The sequence below is a fragment of the Sinocyclocheilus rhinocerous genome, unplaced genomic scaffold, assembly GCF_001515625.1.
Source record: "Sinocyclocheilus rhinocerous isolate Xijiao unplaced genomic scaffold, SAMN03320098_v1.1 scaffold303, whole genome shotgun sequence".
NCBI classification, from domain to species: Eukaryota; Metazoa; Chordata; class Actinopteri; order Cypriniformes; family Cyprinidae; genus Sinocyclocheilus; species Sinocyclocheilus rhinocerous.
Window position 1 is genome coordinate 109,532 of NW_015656152.1, and position 18,032 is coordinate 127,563.

The following is an 18,032-nucleotide window of genomic DNA, read 5'->3' on the forward strand; positions in this document are numbered from 1 at the left end:
GGTGTTGTAAATGTCCTGGAGGGAGGGGAGAGAGGCACCAACGATCTTCTCAGCTGCTCTCACTATGCGTTGAAGTGTCTTGCGGCAGGACGCGTTGCAGGCGCCATACCACACAGTGATGCAGCTAGTCAGAATGCTCTCGATGGTGCCTTTGTAACTCTTACTAGACTAGGAAATCCATGTCACTCCTTATGTGACAAATTTTGACATATTATTATTTATTACTTATCATCTACTTTCCTTCATTATTATGAGGTTTGTACTGTTAAAAATGCTGTGACAACTTTAAGACTCATGCTCCTAAGTCAAAGATTTTAAAATTAATGTCAAATTTGAATCAGAAAGAACAAAGAAATGATCCATCTCAATGATCTGGATAAATATAATCAGTTTAATAAATAAAGTCTCTTTTATTTACAAGCTAATTGGATTACTTTCCAAAACATTAATACAGCAGGCTGCTTTAAACTCTTTTAACTGTTAGCCACAATGGCAATAATCTAGGGCTTGTGCCTAAATTTACTCAAATCTTCAATATATAAGGAAACTGCTCTCTTAAAAGTAAAAAAAGATGGTAAAATGTGTTAAACGCAGCTAGGAGTACAACATACAGCAACTCTTACTGGTAGCTGCAAACAGTAGGTAAAGTAGCCAGAGTATTTCATAAATCAAGCTTCTGTACAAGCATATAGGTATGTGTATGTGTATGAATCACTATTGGAAATCCCAGAGATGATGTCAATAACAGGAGCTCTGGATCAAAGGAAACTACTCCATCCTCAGCCGGAGCCCAAGGGGAAGATGGTGACAGGGTGATGTCAGCAAACTGCAGCCTGGCATCCAATTGGGTCCCCCGGGATCTCCTGTGTTGAGCCACCTGCATGTGTGTTTGAGTTCATTGAAAGAACAGATGTCCCACCACCACAGTACCACAAACTCAACTGAGCTCTAAAAATAGAAGAGAAAGCAGCACACATTCCTGAGGTGTGAAGTGTGAGATAAGCAGTTTTGTTCTCAGCTGTGTCATACAGTGGGTGTTCCTATACAAATGCCAAACCACCATTTATGTGTGTCCTGTAATGACTTTAATCAGTCTGAACATATTTTGCCAGCACTGGACATTCTTTTCACATTTAAATACTCAAAATCTGTTTTTTTTTTAAGTCAGATCTCAATTTAAACTTTATTTCCTTTTATGAAAAAAAAACAGCAATGTCTTTCAGGGTATTAATTGACTTCACAGTGTTAGAGAAAAATGTTATGGCGTCCTCTACTGGTGATACCGTCACACTGCATCGAAATATCTGCGTTACTATCTCTTCATGAAAAAAGAACCATGTACACGCTCAGACTTTCTGAAAGTTGATTCCAAAATATATTTAAATATACATAATATTAACGAAACAGTGTGATTTCTTTTAGCTCATATAATAATTGGGGTGGGGTGGGGTGGGGGGTAAAAATGGTGAATGGGAAATTAACCATGGTTTTACCACAAATAAAACCAAAAAAAACATGGTTACTATAGTTAAACCGTGGTTTTGCTACACTAACCATAATTTAACAATGGTATTTGTAGTAAAACTGTGGTTATACAAATGGCAATCAATACTCCAAAAAAAACATGGTTACTACACTTTTACTACAATAAAACCATGGTTAATTTTCTGGTAAAATTCGCATTCCAGAGGCTAAATATCACAACCGCGAACGTGTAAACAACCCGCGGCAACAGTGTTAAAATATCCCAATTCCGCGGGAAAACCACGGACTTGGCAACACTGGTGTGGAGTGGAAAAGCGCGTGAAACAAGTCTTTTAATACGTGGCGCGATGTTTAAACAACACCCAGGCAAGTTTCTCTCACATTTCACTCGTCATAAACACTAAGACAACCGCACCGTAATCGAAGTGGATATTTTTACGTTTAACTTGGCTTATGAATTAAGACAGCGATGAGATCAAACTCTGCAGAAGAGTCCAGAATATGAACGCGCAAAGTTTTACGTTAAGTAACTGTTTACGATAAAAAAATGTCAAACGAAAGATTAATTTTCAAGGATGCAAACTACTACTGGCCTTTTCGAATTCCTCAGATTTTAATGCCATTTACGTTATTCGTCACAATGTAGCCTACATAAACATTAATGTAGCAAAATGTTTCATAAAACTCTAAAATATAATTTTCAGACTTACTCTAGAACATTGTAAATCTGAAGACTCTCGCATTCAAGTGCAGAGGAAAGTGATGTATGTATTATAATAAAAACATAATTTGCTAATTAGCTCACATGCATTATTTTATACACTGGCGGTCAAAAGTTAGATCACATCCACAAAAATATGAAGCAACACTGTAATCAACATTGATATCAGAAATGTTTCTTGAGCAGCAAATCAGAATGATTTCTGAAGGATCATGTGACACTGAAGACTGGAGTAATGATGCTGAAAATTCAGCTTTGAGCACAGGAATAAGTTATATTTTATAATCGCATAGAAAACAGCTATTTTAAATTGTAACATATATTTCACAGTATTACTGTTTACTGTATTTTTCATCATCATAAGAATTTTTATACTCTTTTCCATAGCTCTGTTCGATAAAATGACAGGAGCTGTCAAGCTCCTGCAAAAGGACAAATATAATAGGTAAAATACTACTGATACATAATAATACTGATAATAATACATACTGGTAAAAAATTTATAGACTGAATGCACTGTAAGTCGCTTTGGATAAAAGCTAAATGCATCAATTATTAAATTAAATTATTATGATAGAAACACACCATAAAAACAGTCCACATTCTGCACTACATTCCAAGTCTTCTAGAGCAGTGCATTGTTATGGACTGATATTTTGGTAGGTATTTAACTTTAGTGATATTAAACTGTCCTTCTATGTAAAAGAGCTGTGTAGAAATTCTTCAAAATTGTTTACTATTTGCCATATAAAGACAAATTGTATTGTAAAGAGTTTTAAATTTTTTCAATTAAAAAAAAAAAGAGCATTTTTATTTCTGTATTGTGTTATATTTTTATATTAGTAAGTGGTGTTAAAAATTGCTCTGTGCATAATGAGCTGGTGGGTTTATGGTGCGGTGTGTTGCGGACCAGGTGTGGTGGGACGCTCTGTGCCAGAAAGTCCAGAAAGACCATGACACATTAGAAGAGCAAATTCAGTATAGCTATCCACCTTTTTCTTGCCGTAAAAATGGGCGCGGCCATTTGTAAATTCTATGGGTCTAGCTTCCGGTCTCATCCGCGTCCAGCTATCCAGAATATGAACGCGCAAAGTTTTACGTTAAGTAACTGTTTACGATAAAAAAATGTTAAACGAAAGATTAATTTTCAAGGATGCAAACTACTACTGGCCTTTTCGAATTCCTCAGATTTTAATGCCATTTACGTTATTCGTCACAATGTAGCCTACATAAACATTAATGTAGCAAAATGTTTCATAAAACTCTAAAATATAATTTTCAGACTTACTCTAGAACATTGTAAATCTGAAGACTCTCGCATTCAAGTGCAGAGGAAAGTGATGTATGTATTATAATAAAAACATAATTTGCTAATTAGCTCACATGCATTATTTTATACACTGGCGGTCAAAAGTTAGATCACATCCACAAAAATATGAAGCAACACTGTAATCAACATTGATATCAGAAATGTTTCTTGAGCAGCAAATCAGAATGATTTCTGAAGGATCATGTGACACTGAAGACTGGAGTAATGATGCTGAAAATTCAGCTTTGAGCACAGGAATAAGTTATATTTTATAATCGCATAGAAAACAGCTATTTTAAATTGTAACATATATTTCACAGTATTACTGTTTACTGTATTTTTCATCATCATAAGAATTTTTATACTCTTTTCCATAGCTCTGTTCGATAAAATGACAGGAGCTGTCAAGCTCCTGCAAAAGGACAAATATAATAGGTAAAATACTACTGATACATAATAATACTGATAATAATACATACTGGTAAAAAATGTATAGACTGAATGCACTGTAAGTCGCTTTGGATAAAAGCTAAATGCATAAATTATTAAATTAAATTATTATGATAGAAACACACCATAAAAACAGTCCACATTCTGCACTACATTCCAAGTCTTCTAGAGCAGTGCATTGTTATGGACTGATATTTTGGTAGGTATTTAACTTTAGTGATATTAAACTGTCCTTCTATGTAAAAGAGCTGTGTAGAAATTCTTCAAAATTGTTTACTATTTGCCATATAAAGACAAATTGTAATGTAAAGAGTTTTAAATTTTTTCAATTAAAAAAAAAAAGAGCATTTTTATTTCTGTATTGTGTTATATTTTTATATTAGTAAGTGGTGTTAAAAATTGCTCTGTGCATAATGAGCTGGTGGGTTTATGGTGCGGTGTGTTGCGGACCAGGTGTGGTGGGACGCTCTGTGCCAGAAAGTCCAGAAAGACCATGACACATTAGAAGAGCAAATTCAGTATAGCTATCCACCTTTTTCTTGCCGTAAAAATGGGCGCGGCCATTTGTAAATTCTATGGGTCTAGCTTCCGGTCTCATCCGCGTCCAGCTATTTTTAGCTGTACAAAACCGCTTACTTTTGCTGCTTGATATTGAAAATTGGTGTGTCTTACCATATTATTTGAATGTATTATCTTTTATGAACACACTGGTTTGTAGTGCAAACAGTTTTACCGTTTACTGCACATTGTTATTCTTCTCGTTATTTCCCTATAGCGGCTAAAGAACCGGAAGTCTCACCCATAGGCTTACTTCCGCGTTGAAGAAAAAGGTGGATACACCTTGATGATGCAAACTGTGTTTTTGAGCCCTGGTCCGCTGCTGCGCTTCTTTGACAACGACGTGTTTCAAATGGCGAACGCTTTAGCAGTTCAGTATGATGACTTGTCACCAGACTTTGCCATGCAATTGCTATCGTTCGTTCTCGAAATTGAAAGTGATCAAGACATTTCTCCGGAGCACAATGTTGCAGACTGTCCAGTTGAACTCTTCTGAGTACTGAGAATGCCCATGCATCGACATTAAAGCGCAGTGAAAGACTTTGCGCAAATGCCCGGAGAGCGCAAATAATTCGATAGCGTTTTGCTTGGTTGTTTGTGGGAATCAGTTGATAAAAAGAATAAATAAGTTAATAAGTTAATCGTCAAAATGTTTCATATATCCTAAAGTATTACTGTTCATTTTCTTACTGCATGACTTGAATTTTGCTTGTATAATTTCTTTGCATTTAGCGATGCTTATGTAGGCCATGTTTGAACTGAGACATGTTCTGGCCATTATGAATTTTATTGAGCTTACGATTAAAATATGTAGACTGGGGGCCTATAACAGATGTTTGTGTATTATTATTGTTGAAGGATCCTCCTGCTATTGCTAAAATAATCAAATCGAAGCAGCAGCACTTTTGCCTCCACCTTCATGGACTAAATATTAAGGCTATTCCTTCAGGGATTTCAATCTGACTGAAAGTGTTATCAGAATCATTACGAACATTATATAGCTAATTATATGTTAATTAATAATAACATAAAATGCATCAATGCACTGATAATGCTCCACATTCATTAGGCTACTTTTAAATCATGCAAAATAAATTTTCATATGACTGCTGGTGGGAGGGGCTTTTTTCAGGGGACTCAGATGTGCTGTACACCACTATTATAATATGTTTTTCGACTCTAGAAGATAATTTTAAGACTTTTAAGATGGTGACTTTGGATTTTACTCAAAATATGGGCCAATTACCCAGTGTCTCTTCGGGCAAAGTCATCCTTCTAGTTATTTGCTGCCTTAAAATATCATATGGTAAGTACTTTATATTTCAGAACACATTTTTGAAAGAGTCATTTGCCGTCAGTAGCTATATTTATTACTGGAAAGATCTATATATATGCTATTTTTGTGATATATACGCTCATAAATGTTCAATATAATATGTAACAACATTGGCATATGGTGTTTGCTTGTTGATAAAATACAGATAGGCAGCAGGTTCCAATTTAATCTAATAATACCAAAGTACAGCAAACTAGTTTTTATTAAAAACAACACAATTTCCTGCGTAAATTTAATGTCCAACAACAAATATTTGATCAAAATGTCTAATTTGTCATATCTAATCTGTAGCATTGACGTGCGCAAGAGTGTCGTTCAAGTTGAAAAGTAACTGCTGTTATGACCATAGATACTGTATGGACAGTAATCAGTAAATTTTAGTCTGTCATTATGAAAAAATATTTGATTTAACCATAGTTCTGTGTAATAAAAAAAATCTCTATTGTCTAGCCCAAGTGTTTCTATACTGGTTCATTTCTAGTATTAATTTTGAGTTTGCTGTTATTGGTTCTTTGCACAGTACTTCTTGTCATCTTAATTGAGCCAGTCCTGATCTGATGTGTTCATGTTTCTTCACAGCTCTGCAGTGTGTGGACCCTGTGAAGCCCTGTGTCAACAATGCTACCTGTGTGACTTTCCACAATGGAACAGGCTTTTGCAGGTAAGGCAGGACGACTCTCACATTTAAACTCCACTGTCTGAGGCTCATTGAGAACCAGAACAATCCAGCGGCGAGAATGTTTTGCACAAATCTGCGTTGCCTAACTTCATTTTTCCACAGAAATAATGAAATTTTTTAATGAAAGTATTTAATATAGCCAAATCCACTATCCTGACAGAGTTGGAGTCCTCCCACGGTACACTGAGAAGTGTAGGTCTTAATGATTGCATTTTTATGTGTGCCTGTGCGTGTTTTTGCGGTACATTTAAAGCTGTCTGTGAGTGTAGGAAAAACTATGCAAAGCGGATTCAAAAAAGACGAGTAACAGTTGGAGTGGAAAAACGGTAAAATGCATCCAATTCTTGTGGTTGCAGAGTTTAAAATACACACACACACACACACACACGTTTCCTTCAGTGTTAAATGCCGGTTCCTTTGCTGTTGTTCGTTGAACGTTGCTTGTGGCAGCTTGTAATTGTGCTTTTTATGCCGTATGATTGAGGGTTACATTTATTGCTTTGCCCAAAATAAACACTTGCTAACAAACCTATCATGTTACATTTCTATGGGCTGTGAAACACAGAGGGACTGTTTTCCCATCATTGAATGAATCCTCTTCATACAGTCCACAGCCATGGAAACATATTTCACAAATTCCGCATGTCTTACCTTGACAATTTTTTACACTTTGGGTTTGGGTTACAGTAAATACGTTCCTACTGCTGCCTCTCCAGTCTTAACAACATGTAAATAAAGAAATTGAAACCACATCTGATGGTAAAGCTCAGTCTTGCGGTAAATCAGGACAGGAATGCACAGAAAGCTTACCTCAACGCCACATTGAAGACACAACTTTTAAAAATGATTTGAGACATAAGTTCAATTCATACTAAGAATTTCTTGGCTTCTATGGAATTAAGTCATGTTTCCCAGTGTCAGTAATTTGCGACCAAAAGTTGCGACCTTGTGAATTTTCACAACAAATATTGCCAGGAAAGCGGATGAGTCAGGCCTTTAGAAATTGCTCTGTGCATAATGAGCTGGTGGGTTTATGGTGCGGTGTGTTGCGGACCAGGTGTGGTGGGACGCTCTGTGCCAGAAAGTCCAGAAAGACCATGACACATTAGAAGAGCAAATTCAGTATAGCTATCCACCTTTTTCTTGCCGTAAAAATGGGCGCGGCCATTTGTAAATTCTATGGGTCTAGCTTCCGGTCTCATCCGCGTCCAGCTATTTTTAGCTGTACAAAACCGCTTACTTTTGCTGCTTGATATTGAAAATTGGTGTGTCTTACCATATTATTTGAATGTATTATCTTCTATGAACACACTGGTTTGTAGTGCAAACAGTTTTACCGTTTACTGCACATTGTTATTCTTCTCGTTATTTCCCTATAGCGGCTAAAGAACCGGAAGTCTCACCCATAGGCTTACTTCCGCGTTGAAGAAAAAGGTGGATACACCTTGATGATGCAAACTGTGTTTTTGAGCCCTGGTCCGCTGCTGCGCTTCTTTGACAACGACGTGTTTCAAATGGCGAACGCTTTAGCAGTTCAGTATGATGACTTGTCACCAGACTTTGCCATGCAATTGCTATCGTTCGTTCTCGAAATTGAAAGTGATCAAGACATTTCTCCGGAGCACAGTGTTGCAGACTGTCCAGTTGAACTCTTCTGAGTACTGAGAATGCCCATGCATCGACATTAAAGCGCAGTGAAAGACTTTGCGCAAATGCCCGGAGAGCGCAAATAATTCGATAGCGTTTTGCTTGGTTGTTTGTGGGAATCAGTTGATAAAAAGAATAAATAAGTTAATAAGTTAATCGTCAAAATGTTTCATATATCCTAAAGTATTACTGTTCATTTTCTTACTGCATGACTTGAATTTTGCTTGTATAATTTCTTTGCATTTAGCGATGCTTATGTAGGCCATGTTTGAACTGAGACATGTTCTGGCCATTATGAATTTTATTGAGCTTACGATTAAAATATGTAGACTGGGGGCCTATAACAGATGTTTGTGTATTATTATTGTTGAAGGATCCTCCTGCTGCAGGGATTTCAGTCTGACTAAAAAGCGATATCAAATGCACATTATATAGCCTATATAATGTTATTCAATAATAACGTCAAATGCATCGATGCAATGATAATTTACCACATTCATTACTGTTAAATCAGTTATGTAACTGGGGGAGACGGACTCAGTAGTATGTTGCAGCAGGTGCATAATAACATTTCATACATGACATCACTGCTGGAGAGGCCCCATCTCGTTTGCGGGGGGCCTCACAGATGTGCGGTACGCCACTGAACAACAACTTGTTTCTGCAAAGACATTCAGCATGTTTTCCACAAACAATGTCTAACTACGTTTTTACGTCATGTTGACAGGCAAAAAAAGCTATGTAAAATCCGATCTGAGTGGTCAGACTGAAACGGATTTCCAGAAATGCGATTTGAATTTCAAACCACGTATGAATGTGGCTTGAAACGGATTTGTAAAAATCAGATTTCATGTGATATTTTGCCGTTCAGACTTGCTATATATGATCGGATTCCAATCGGATATGCACAAAAATCGGATTTGGACCGACAGTCTGAACAAAAGATAGGAATGTTCAGAACATCAGAACACAACGCAAACAAGAATATGATGGTTAATGGATACTTAACCATGTAAAGCCTGACATATGAAATAATAGTCAGAAAAATCTTTTTTGCTGTTGTTGTTTTTTGAGTATCATTTTTGATGCACCATGCTTTTATGGCTCATATAGTAGCCTATGAAATAGGAGAATTTGAAGCTCGATAAGGAAAAAACACCTCAGTTTTATTGAGAGGCCCAAACTGAGCAAAAATATGCAATTTGGTGCAATGCTGATATTTCTATGGCCAAAAAGTAAGATGAAATTCTGGTAGCTTGTAATGTAAATAAGTGAGATCTGTGTATCTATCAGACTATTTACATAAAATGCACATAAATATTAGTTGTCACTCTATATATCCCAATAATATGTCTTAATAAGATGATATTTAAATGCTTAGTTTTATGATCAAAGCTCTGTAGTGTCAAAAACATAATGCAATGCAATATAATGATGATTGAGAGATGAACAAATAAATGTTTCTCAAATGCTCACATTTGAACATGATTTTTCTAAAATAATATGGAAATATGGATAATCAAGTAAGTTGCTTCAATAAAGTAAGTGTTCATCTTGAAATATTATTAACAATATAAAACAATATTTTCATGTTTATAAATATATTTCACAGCAAAAAGAAGACGCGTGATCCATGACCTGAAGGTGGACATTTTTACGCTTAGATTAAAAGGCCGTTTACTCGCTAAAAAAAGTATAGACGACAGAAGGCATGAAGTGCAAGACAGGTTTTTCAGCAAAGGTTTGTTGATAATCATGTTGATAATTTAGCCATAGAAATTTGTGTTTTAAATACGATACAGTAGGTTTTATAGGTTCAAACACTGTTATCGAAGTTGTTTTATGAGCTGAGAATATGACCATGCTAAGGTTAAGGTCAGGTCACTATACAATATACAGTACAATCGTGTAGTATACAGTAATACAGATCACTCCACATATTATCTGAACATTTATTATGTACAAAAAACAAAACAATCAAAAATTATTAAGAAGTTACATTTACATTTAGTCATTTAGCAGACGCTTTTATCCAACGCTAAGAAAAGAAAAAGTTGAACAAAATGAGCTCAACTGAACCTTTTCCAGCATTGATCCATTATGCCATTTAACACAAAGGATGTGTATGAATCACAACAAAATGAGTCATTTTAAATAATCCAAATAAGCTGACTGACAATATGCAAACAGAATTAAACAGAATTGCTTATGTTTGCCCAAACATGATTAAACTGAAATTGCTCTGACTCATTTTTTTATGTAAAGTACTTCTCAAGGAATGTATGTTTGAAAAAAGAACCACATGTATAGCAAATCATGAGTGCCTGCTCCAATATAGTGTAAAATTATCATAATTATCATCAATATTCCTGTATATCATCTATATACAGTATGTACTATATGCGCTTCAGTTCAACACGAAGCCTTTTAAAATGTGGCTGTCCACATGACTGTAAACTCACAAGGTTTCATTTGTTTGGCTGACGTCCTCTGTGGTGACACTCCTCATTTGTTAAACAGATGAATTCCTATTACCGCACTGTGATACTGATATGAACACAGGGCTTGTTTTTACTAATACCTTGTTAGGCAACAGATGCTCCTGAGGGGCGTATTTGTGTTCCTAAGAAGGACATAACTGTTATTTGTGGCAGACGGTTGTACTGATCTTTTGATGGTGAAACTGGCAGTGATGGCAAAACATCCGTGATGTCATATACTTTGCATTTTAACCCCAGCATGGGAGAAAGTGTCACAGATAGTAAAGTAGTTAAAGTAACAAACTTTGTAGTTTGTAGTCACTTTGACTACTTTACCCAACGTGAGAAAACATGTCACAGTTAGTCACTTTAACTACTTTAATTTACCCAACGTGAGAGACATTAATTAAAAAAGTTGAACGTTTTCACCGGAGAAATAACAACAGTTCATTCAAAGGGAAGGTTCACCCAAAAATGAAGATTCAGTCATTAATTACTCACCCTCATGTCGTTCCAAACCCGGAACACAAATTAAAATATTTATGATGAAATCCGAGAGCTTTCTGACCCTGCATAGACAGCAACGCAACTGACACATTCAAGACCCAGAAAGGTAGTAAGGACATCGTTAAAATAGTCCATGTGACATCAGTGGTTCAACCATAATTTTATGAAGCTATTAGAATACTTCGTTGTACGCAAAGAGAACAAAAATAACGACTTCATTCAATGATTTTTCTCTTTCATGTCAGTCTTCGACGCGTGTTCACGAGCGTGTAGTGCTGCTGATGCAGGAGTCGGCGTTCTGACAGATGCGCTGCGCCTTGTTTACAAGCAGAAGAAGATGCACGCTGAACATAAAACAGTCATCATAAACACGTCTGAAGATTTCAACAGAGAGGATGACTTACTATTTTTTGCCCAGCCTTACTTATTTGAACCAGAATATACAGACAATGAACTAAGAGAGATAGTTTCATAAAATTACGGTTGAACCTCTGATGTCACATGGACTATTTTAAAGGGGTCATATGATGTTGCTAAAAAGAACATTATTTTGTGTATTTGGTGTAATGAAATGTGTTTATGTGGTTTAAGGTTCAAAAAACACATTATTTTCCACATACTGTACATTATTGTTTCTCCTCTATGCCCCGCCTTTCTGAAATGAGTCGATTTTTACAAAGTTCATCGGTCTGAAAAGCTTGCGGCAACCACATGTGACGACCCCGGGCTGATGTTGATGATGGTTGATGTATTTCCTCAGCGACCAGCACGGATCAGCTCCAGGCATGACGAAGCGGATTTTTGGGTGAAATATCCCTTTAACATGTTGACCCAGCACCGCAAGTACATGTAGTCACAATGCAAACCTGCCAATCAATAACAGATTATTCAGCTATACTAACTTGTCTGCAAAATGTAAACAATAAAATCTATTAGAAAGCACAAAACAATTCATGAAACACCAAAAAAAGGAAATATACCACAATTTCAGATCATTGCTATTTTAATTAATCATTCATCTAAAACTACAACATTTGAAATTGTTTGAAATTTTTTTTTTCCCAATATTATCTTGTTTGCTTCTCTATAATGTTTGTCGATGCTTATGTTCATGTAATGATGTCTCTTCTCATGTGTATGCAGCTCAACGTGTGTTTTATTGTCCGGCTGCATAAAAACCACATTTACAGTAGGGCTGTGCAATTAATCGCATGCGATTGTCATGCGCATCTCATCAGTAAAGCCGGTTCCGTGATTAGTAGTAAATCTCCATCACCTGCTTTCAGATGGATCGGCATTTACTACACAGAGCCGTAGTTCACTGACAATTAGGCAATATCGCATTCATTATCGCAGGCGATTCGGCTTTACTGACGAGATGCGCATGACAATCGCATGCAATTAATTGCAAAGCCCTAATTTACAGGCAATTTTACAAGATTAACCATGAAAACCTATCCAAGCTCTTTTGCTTACTGAGGTCACAGTATAATCATCTAACAGTAAAGAATATGGCTGTTCAGAGTGACTGTCTCATCCCATTGTTCTCTTACAGCTGATTTGCATCCAGAGATGTGATTAACAAAAACAGAAAACCACAGGGGGAGGTAGGAAATGCTACATGCAAAATTATGTACCATCTATATCTCATGAAATGAAAAGTATTTGGAAAGACTCAACGACTCTTCACCAGGTAAGAAGTTTGTTTCAGTTATCTTAGAAGTACACTCTTAAAAAAATAATGTTCTAAAAGGTTTTTTTTTTTTCCCATTTTGAGTTCCCCAAAGAACCTTTGAGTGAGCAGTACTTAAAAGAACCTTATTTTTCTTAATGTGAAGAGCATTTTGAAAATCTAAAGAATCTCTTTCCACTATAAAGAACCTTTTGTGGAGTGGAAAGGTCAATCCATGGATGTTAAAGCTTGTTTATGGAATCATAGATGCCAATTATTTTTAAGAGTACAGACAAAAATAACCATGATTCAGTAAATGATTTTTACACTTTTGTTCTGGTTTAGTCTTGAAGTTTTGCATTGTGGCAAAAATATTTTGCATTGTGGCTGTGATAAATTGTTTGTGCTTTTTCTCATTTCCTTAAATCAGTTTGGATAACAGTATCTGCTAAATGTACAGTTCTGCTCATAAGTTTACACATAAGTTTGCAGTATATGCAAAATGTTAATAGTTTTAACAAAATAAGAGGGATCATAAAAATGGTGTGTTCGTCTTTTTAGTACTGTCCTGAATATGCCATTTCACATAACACGTTTACATATGAGCAGACTTATGAGCAAACCTATAAATGTACCTCACTACATTGGAACTGGGAGTTGATTTGTTTATTTCATCACAGGTTTATGGCCTTTGATTAAATGTTACCCCTTGCAGTATATGCAAAATGTTAATAGTTTTAACAAAATAAGAGGGATCATAAAAATGGTGTGTTCGTCTTTTTAGTACTGTCCTGAATATGCCATTTCACATAACACGTTTACATATGAGCAGACTTATGAGCAAACCTATAAATGTACCTCACTACATTGGAACTGGGAGTTGATTTGTTTATTTCATCACAGGTTTATGGCCTTTGATTAAATGTTACATAACATTTACTACATTCACTATTTGTATCACTTGGACTAAAACATAAAAATAATATAAAAGTTACAACAAATTGAATAATTCACAGGTGGGCACAGGTTTTTTTTTTTTCAAAAACATGTCTACGGACACACTTTACTGTAAAGTATTATAATAAAAGTTTGGATCAGTTATTCTTTGTAATTCATTCCCTTGCACATATCCACCTTATTTTTATTTTTTGTCTTTATTCATGCCAGAACAACTTACATAAACTTGAATCAACAAAGTATAGAACGAAAAAAGGACATAATAAGATATCCACCTTATTTTGCAACATGGAAATAAGCTATTTTCTGTGAATGTGTGAGACATTAGTCGATACAGGTAAATGACTACTAGAAGAATAACAGTGCAGTAAACAGTAAAACTATTTGTGCTGCAAACCAGTGTTTATAATTATGAAAGTTTGCTATATCAAGCAGCATAATGGACTGTTTTTGTACAGATATAATAACTGGAAGCAAATGACACCTGAAGCCCCACACAATTTTGTCTTAACTGGTAAACAGTTATGGACAATTATTCTGTATGCCATATTCTATACTTAAAAATTACAGGAAAACTTGCTTCATTCATTAAAAAAAAAAATTTGTAATCCTTTTAGGGATTTTCCTAAATGTTACTGACAGTTGTTATCATTTGCATTTGAGTTTAAAAGCAAAACATGGTGTATTTCATGTTTTACACCTTTCTTCTTGCTCTTCAGATGTTATCGAGGAACCTGGAGATCCTGTCAGGGATGAAGTGGAACATTCGTGGCCTCCTGCTTATTTTATCTGCCCTTTTCTGCATATCTGCAGGAGATTCCACAGGTAATACCCCTCCAAAACCTGTTTGTCCTCTGCACTCAACATCTGCATGCACAAAAAATGGAAATAATAAGAAGATGGATATGTTCATACTGGGTTCATGTGGTTTCAAAGGATACATGAAAACAGGTGATTCAAATCAGACACATTCATGAAAGGGAATGAGAATCAAATGTGTTAATTAAACTTCTATAAAATAAAAATCACTTTTTAGTGGACAACTTGTTTATCATTTGTCTGTACAGCTAGTTGCAATGGTGATAAATGGGGTATTTTACAGAGCAAAGCAGTGAGCTCACTTCAGTGCGGTTCTAATGAATCATCAGGTGAGGACTAAATTAAAAGAGAAAAGCTTACATACTTATGTACTTTTTTTTTCTTTCTTTTTTTTTTTTTTGCATGTCTTCATCACAAAACCAAATCAAAGCAAACCACAATGCGTTCAGTTTTAAAACAATTTTTTTTATATATATATAGCAAATGTTATAACATTTTTCAAAATTACAAGCATTAATAAAAACATTACTGGAACATTACTTTCGAATGTTCTCTGAACTTTCTGAAACAAGTAGTAACATTTAAAAAAATCCAACTGAAATGTTTTAAAAACACATTCTATGAACAATGTATAAATAATGTTTTGAGAATGTTATTAAAGACCAGCTAACTTTGAAATATATATATAGCAAATGTTATAAAATTGTTCAAAATTACAAGCATTAATAAAAACATTACTGGAATGTTCTCTGAACTTTCTGAAACAAGTAGTAACATTTAAAAATATTCCAACTGAAATGTTTTAAAAACACATTCTATGAACAATGTATAAATAATGTTTTGAGAATGTTATTAAAGACCAGCTAACTTTGAACGAATGTTCTGTTAACGTTACTGGAGAACATTTATTTGTTCATAACTTTGAGAGAACTTAAAATTTCTGAGAACATTCCCAATTAGCTGGGTTAGTTGTATGTATTTAAAATGATTGTTTTTTTTTGTTTGTTTGTTTCAACAGAGAACCTATTCAAAATCTCTGTATTTCCAATTGTTGAAAATTCATTCTGTACAGGAAACACAACACACAGTACAAACACATCCTGTACAACACACAGTAGTGGTGAGTTTGAGAGTATTTGGGCTGAGAGGCTTTCTCTTGCTAGCGCCATGGTCAATAATGAACCCTGTGGATTTACTTTAGAAATTCATCTGATTTATTATTTATTTTTAATAACATTATAGTATTAAAACAGAATAACCTTGTTTTCTAACCTGTTGTTTTGCAGACTGTGGTGTAACTTTATCAAGACACCCACCTTACAAACTCAACATAAGCAGATGTGTTATGCCCACATTTGTCTGTTTAATTGAAGGGAAATGTAGAAATGACACTTTGACAAACTGGATTACAAAAGGTAAATGAAAGATCTGTCATTTTGCATCCATGCATTTGGTAACCTGTGATTTTAGAAATGTATGACAACAATCTGTAGTTTTCTTTAAAATGTCCAGTTTCAATTTATTCACTACATACTTGCTGTATTACAAGAGTTCTGCTTTTTGCAGATAATATCTGATAGTTAGAAAAATATTTTTGTTCTCTTTATTAAAGGTTGTAACTGGACCCACCAAACGCCTACATATTTTGAGAATGTGGGATATGGTGAGTATATTTACAAAAACTTCTACGCATTATATTAATATTAAAGATATATTAGACTAATAAAAGAGTAATTCCTGTAAGTGGAGTGGTAAATCAATCTGTTGTAGCACAGTCAGTGACAGACTTAACAGACATTTTAACATTAACATTATAAATTATTTGCATAGTATACTGTACATGCAATATTATGGCTGTATTATTTGCATAACTTGTAATATTGCTCTTTTTTGTTTTATATTTCTAAGCGTGTAATATGACCTGCCTGAATCCCAGTCAGACGTGTAAGAATGCACAATATGATTTCAGCTGTAAAGGTAAGAACGTGGTATAATATGCCTATTTTTGCTTTATTCACTGACTAAATGTGTCATTAAAACCCAGTGCTGCATATTGCTCTTAATTATTTACTTATTTTTCATTTTTATGTTTTTACACATGTGATAATGTAGGTGAAGAAGGTAATATAAACAGTATTGTGATCCATAATAAAACTGCAACTTGTTATAAGTGTGGAAGTCCTCTTCAAGATACGCCAAAAATTAAGGCACCCTCAAATAATTTCAATACTAATAAAACAGAGATAGATGCTGCGGCAGCTGCGTAAGTATTTTTTTCTTGTATGCTTTCAAGTCTAGTAAGGTTTTTAGTGGTATATTATTTGTTATAAAATGTATGACCATATTCAGGAAGTTTCCATGATAACTTGCTGCGCTTAATAATGTAATAGAAATCATTTTAAAAATATGGGAGACTGGGGCTTTCCACAAGGGATTTATCTCATCTATCCCTGTGTCATATCTGCTGTCCCAATGACTGTAAACCAGTGCTAATTTTGACAGCAAATTTTGAATTAGTTTTAGTCATAGTCTTTTGACTAAAATGCCATTTAGTTTTAGTCATATTTTAGTCATCTGAATTGTTTTTAGTTTTAGTCTAGTTTTAGTCGACTAAATATCATAAGATTTTAGTCGATTAAATCTACAGTAACTTTAGTCGGCTAAAATCTAATGGGTTTAGTTACAGTGCATTTAATTAAGCATTTCTCTAAAATTTCCAAACTCATTATATAGGTTTGATATTAAGGTTTTATCATGATAGACACCGATTTAACTGCGGTGACACACAACATGCCTTTGTGTTAAAATGAGATAAAACCACTTCTCATAAAGAACAAGAACATGGTCTTCTTTTTAATGAAATACCAATGGTTATATAGGCTAATTATGCATTCTTTATAGCAACATGTTTACCATATTCTTCATTCTTTCAAGCAGACATATTTATTTCTATAAATAAATTTAGATTAATCTTTAGGGCTACTAAAATTTTCAAGTCAAGAGCAGTGCGTGATTTTCTGTCTTTCTTTTGCTGCTTGATTAACATCAATGGCTCGGACAATAGCAACTAAATTAGGCTGTTATCCCTTTAAAACCGAATGCACAGCTGCAATGGAAGCAATGTACTGATACATGTTCTCCCTACTGTTTATGTTCACTTAAGATGTAATCAACTGTGTTTACGTGAATACTCGTCAAAACGGACAGTTCGACATCATTTTGTGTGTAATTCTGCGTTCATGCGACGCGAGAGAGTACTTGTGTGCTGTGAGACGCGCTTTCTGTGTGTTTATGCTTCAGTGTGTGCGCTCAGAAAACCGGACCGAACTGAGTTCTCTCTTGCGTCGTCAGATTTATCCATATGTCTGCTCTTCTCTTACTCCCACATATTGACATTTTTGAACGTTTTATG

General features: G+C 34.9%; 1 protein-coding gene and 1 long non-coding RNA gene across 2 annotated transcripts in view; both read left to right on the plus strand.

Annotated features, from left to right (window-relative positions):
- LOC107719429 (uncharacterized) overlaps positions 1 to 1,055 on the plus strand; it is a 4,561-nt gene extending 3,506 nt beyond the window's left edge. The window contains exon 3 of the long non-coding RNA XR_001637513.1: positions 749 to 1,055. This is a non-coding gene — a long non-coding RNA (uncharacterized LOC107719429). The remainder of the gene's footprint in view (positions 1 to 748) is intronic.
- A 13,498-nt stretch (positions 1,056 to 14,553) lies between these two features.
- adgrg11 (adhesion G protein-coupled receptor G11) overlaps positions 14,554 to 18,032 on the plus strand; it is an 11,328-nt gene continuing 7,849 nt past the window's right edge. Inside the window, exons 1-6 of the mRNA XM_016526810.1 lie at positions 14,554 to 14,752; positions 14,869 to 14,949; positions 15,639 to 15,740; positions 15,907 to 16,035; positions 16,233 to 16,283; positions 16,529 to 16,597. Of these exons, the coding sequence (XP_016382296.1) occupies positions 14,554 to 14,752; positions 14,869 to 14,949; positions 15,639 to 15,740; positions 15,907 to 16,035; positions 16,233 to 16,283; positions 16,529 to 16,597 (631 nt within the window). The remainder of the gene's footprint in view (positions 14,753 to 14,868; positions 14,950 to 15,638; positions 15,741 to 15,906; positions 16,036 to 16,232; positions 16,284 to 16,528; positions 16,598 to 18,032) is intronic.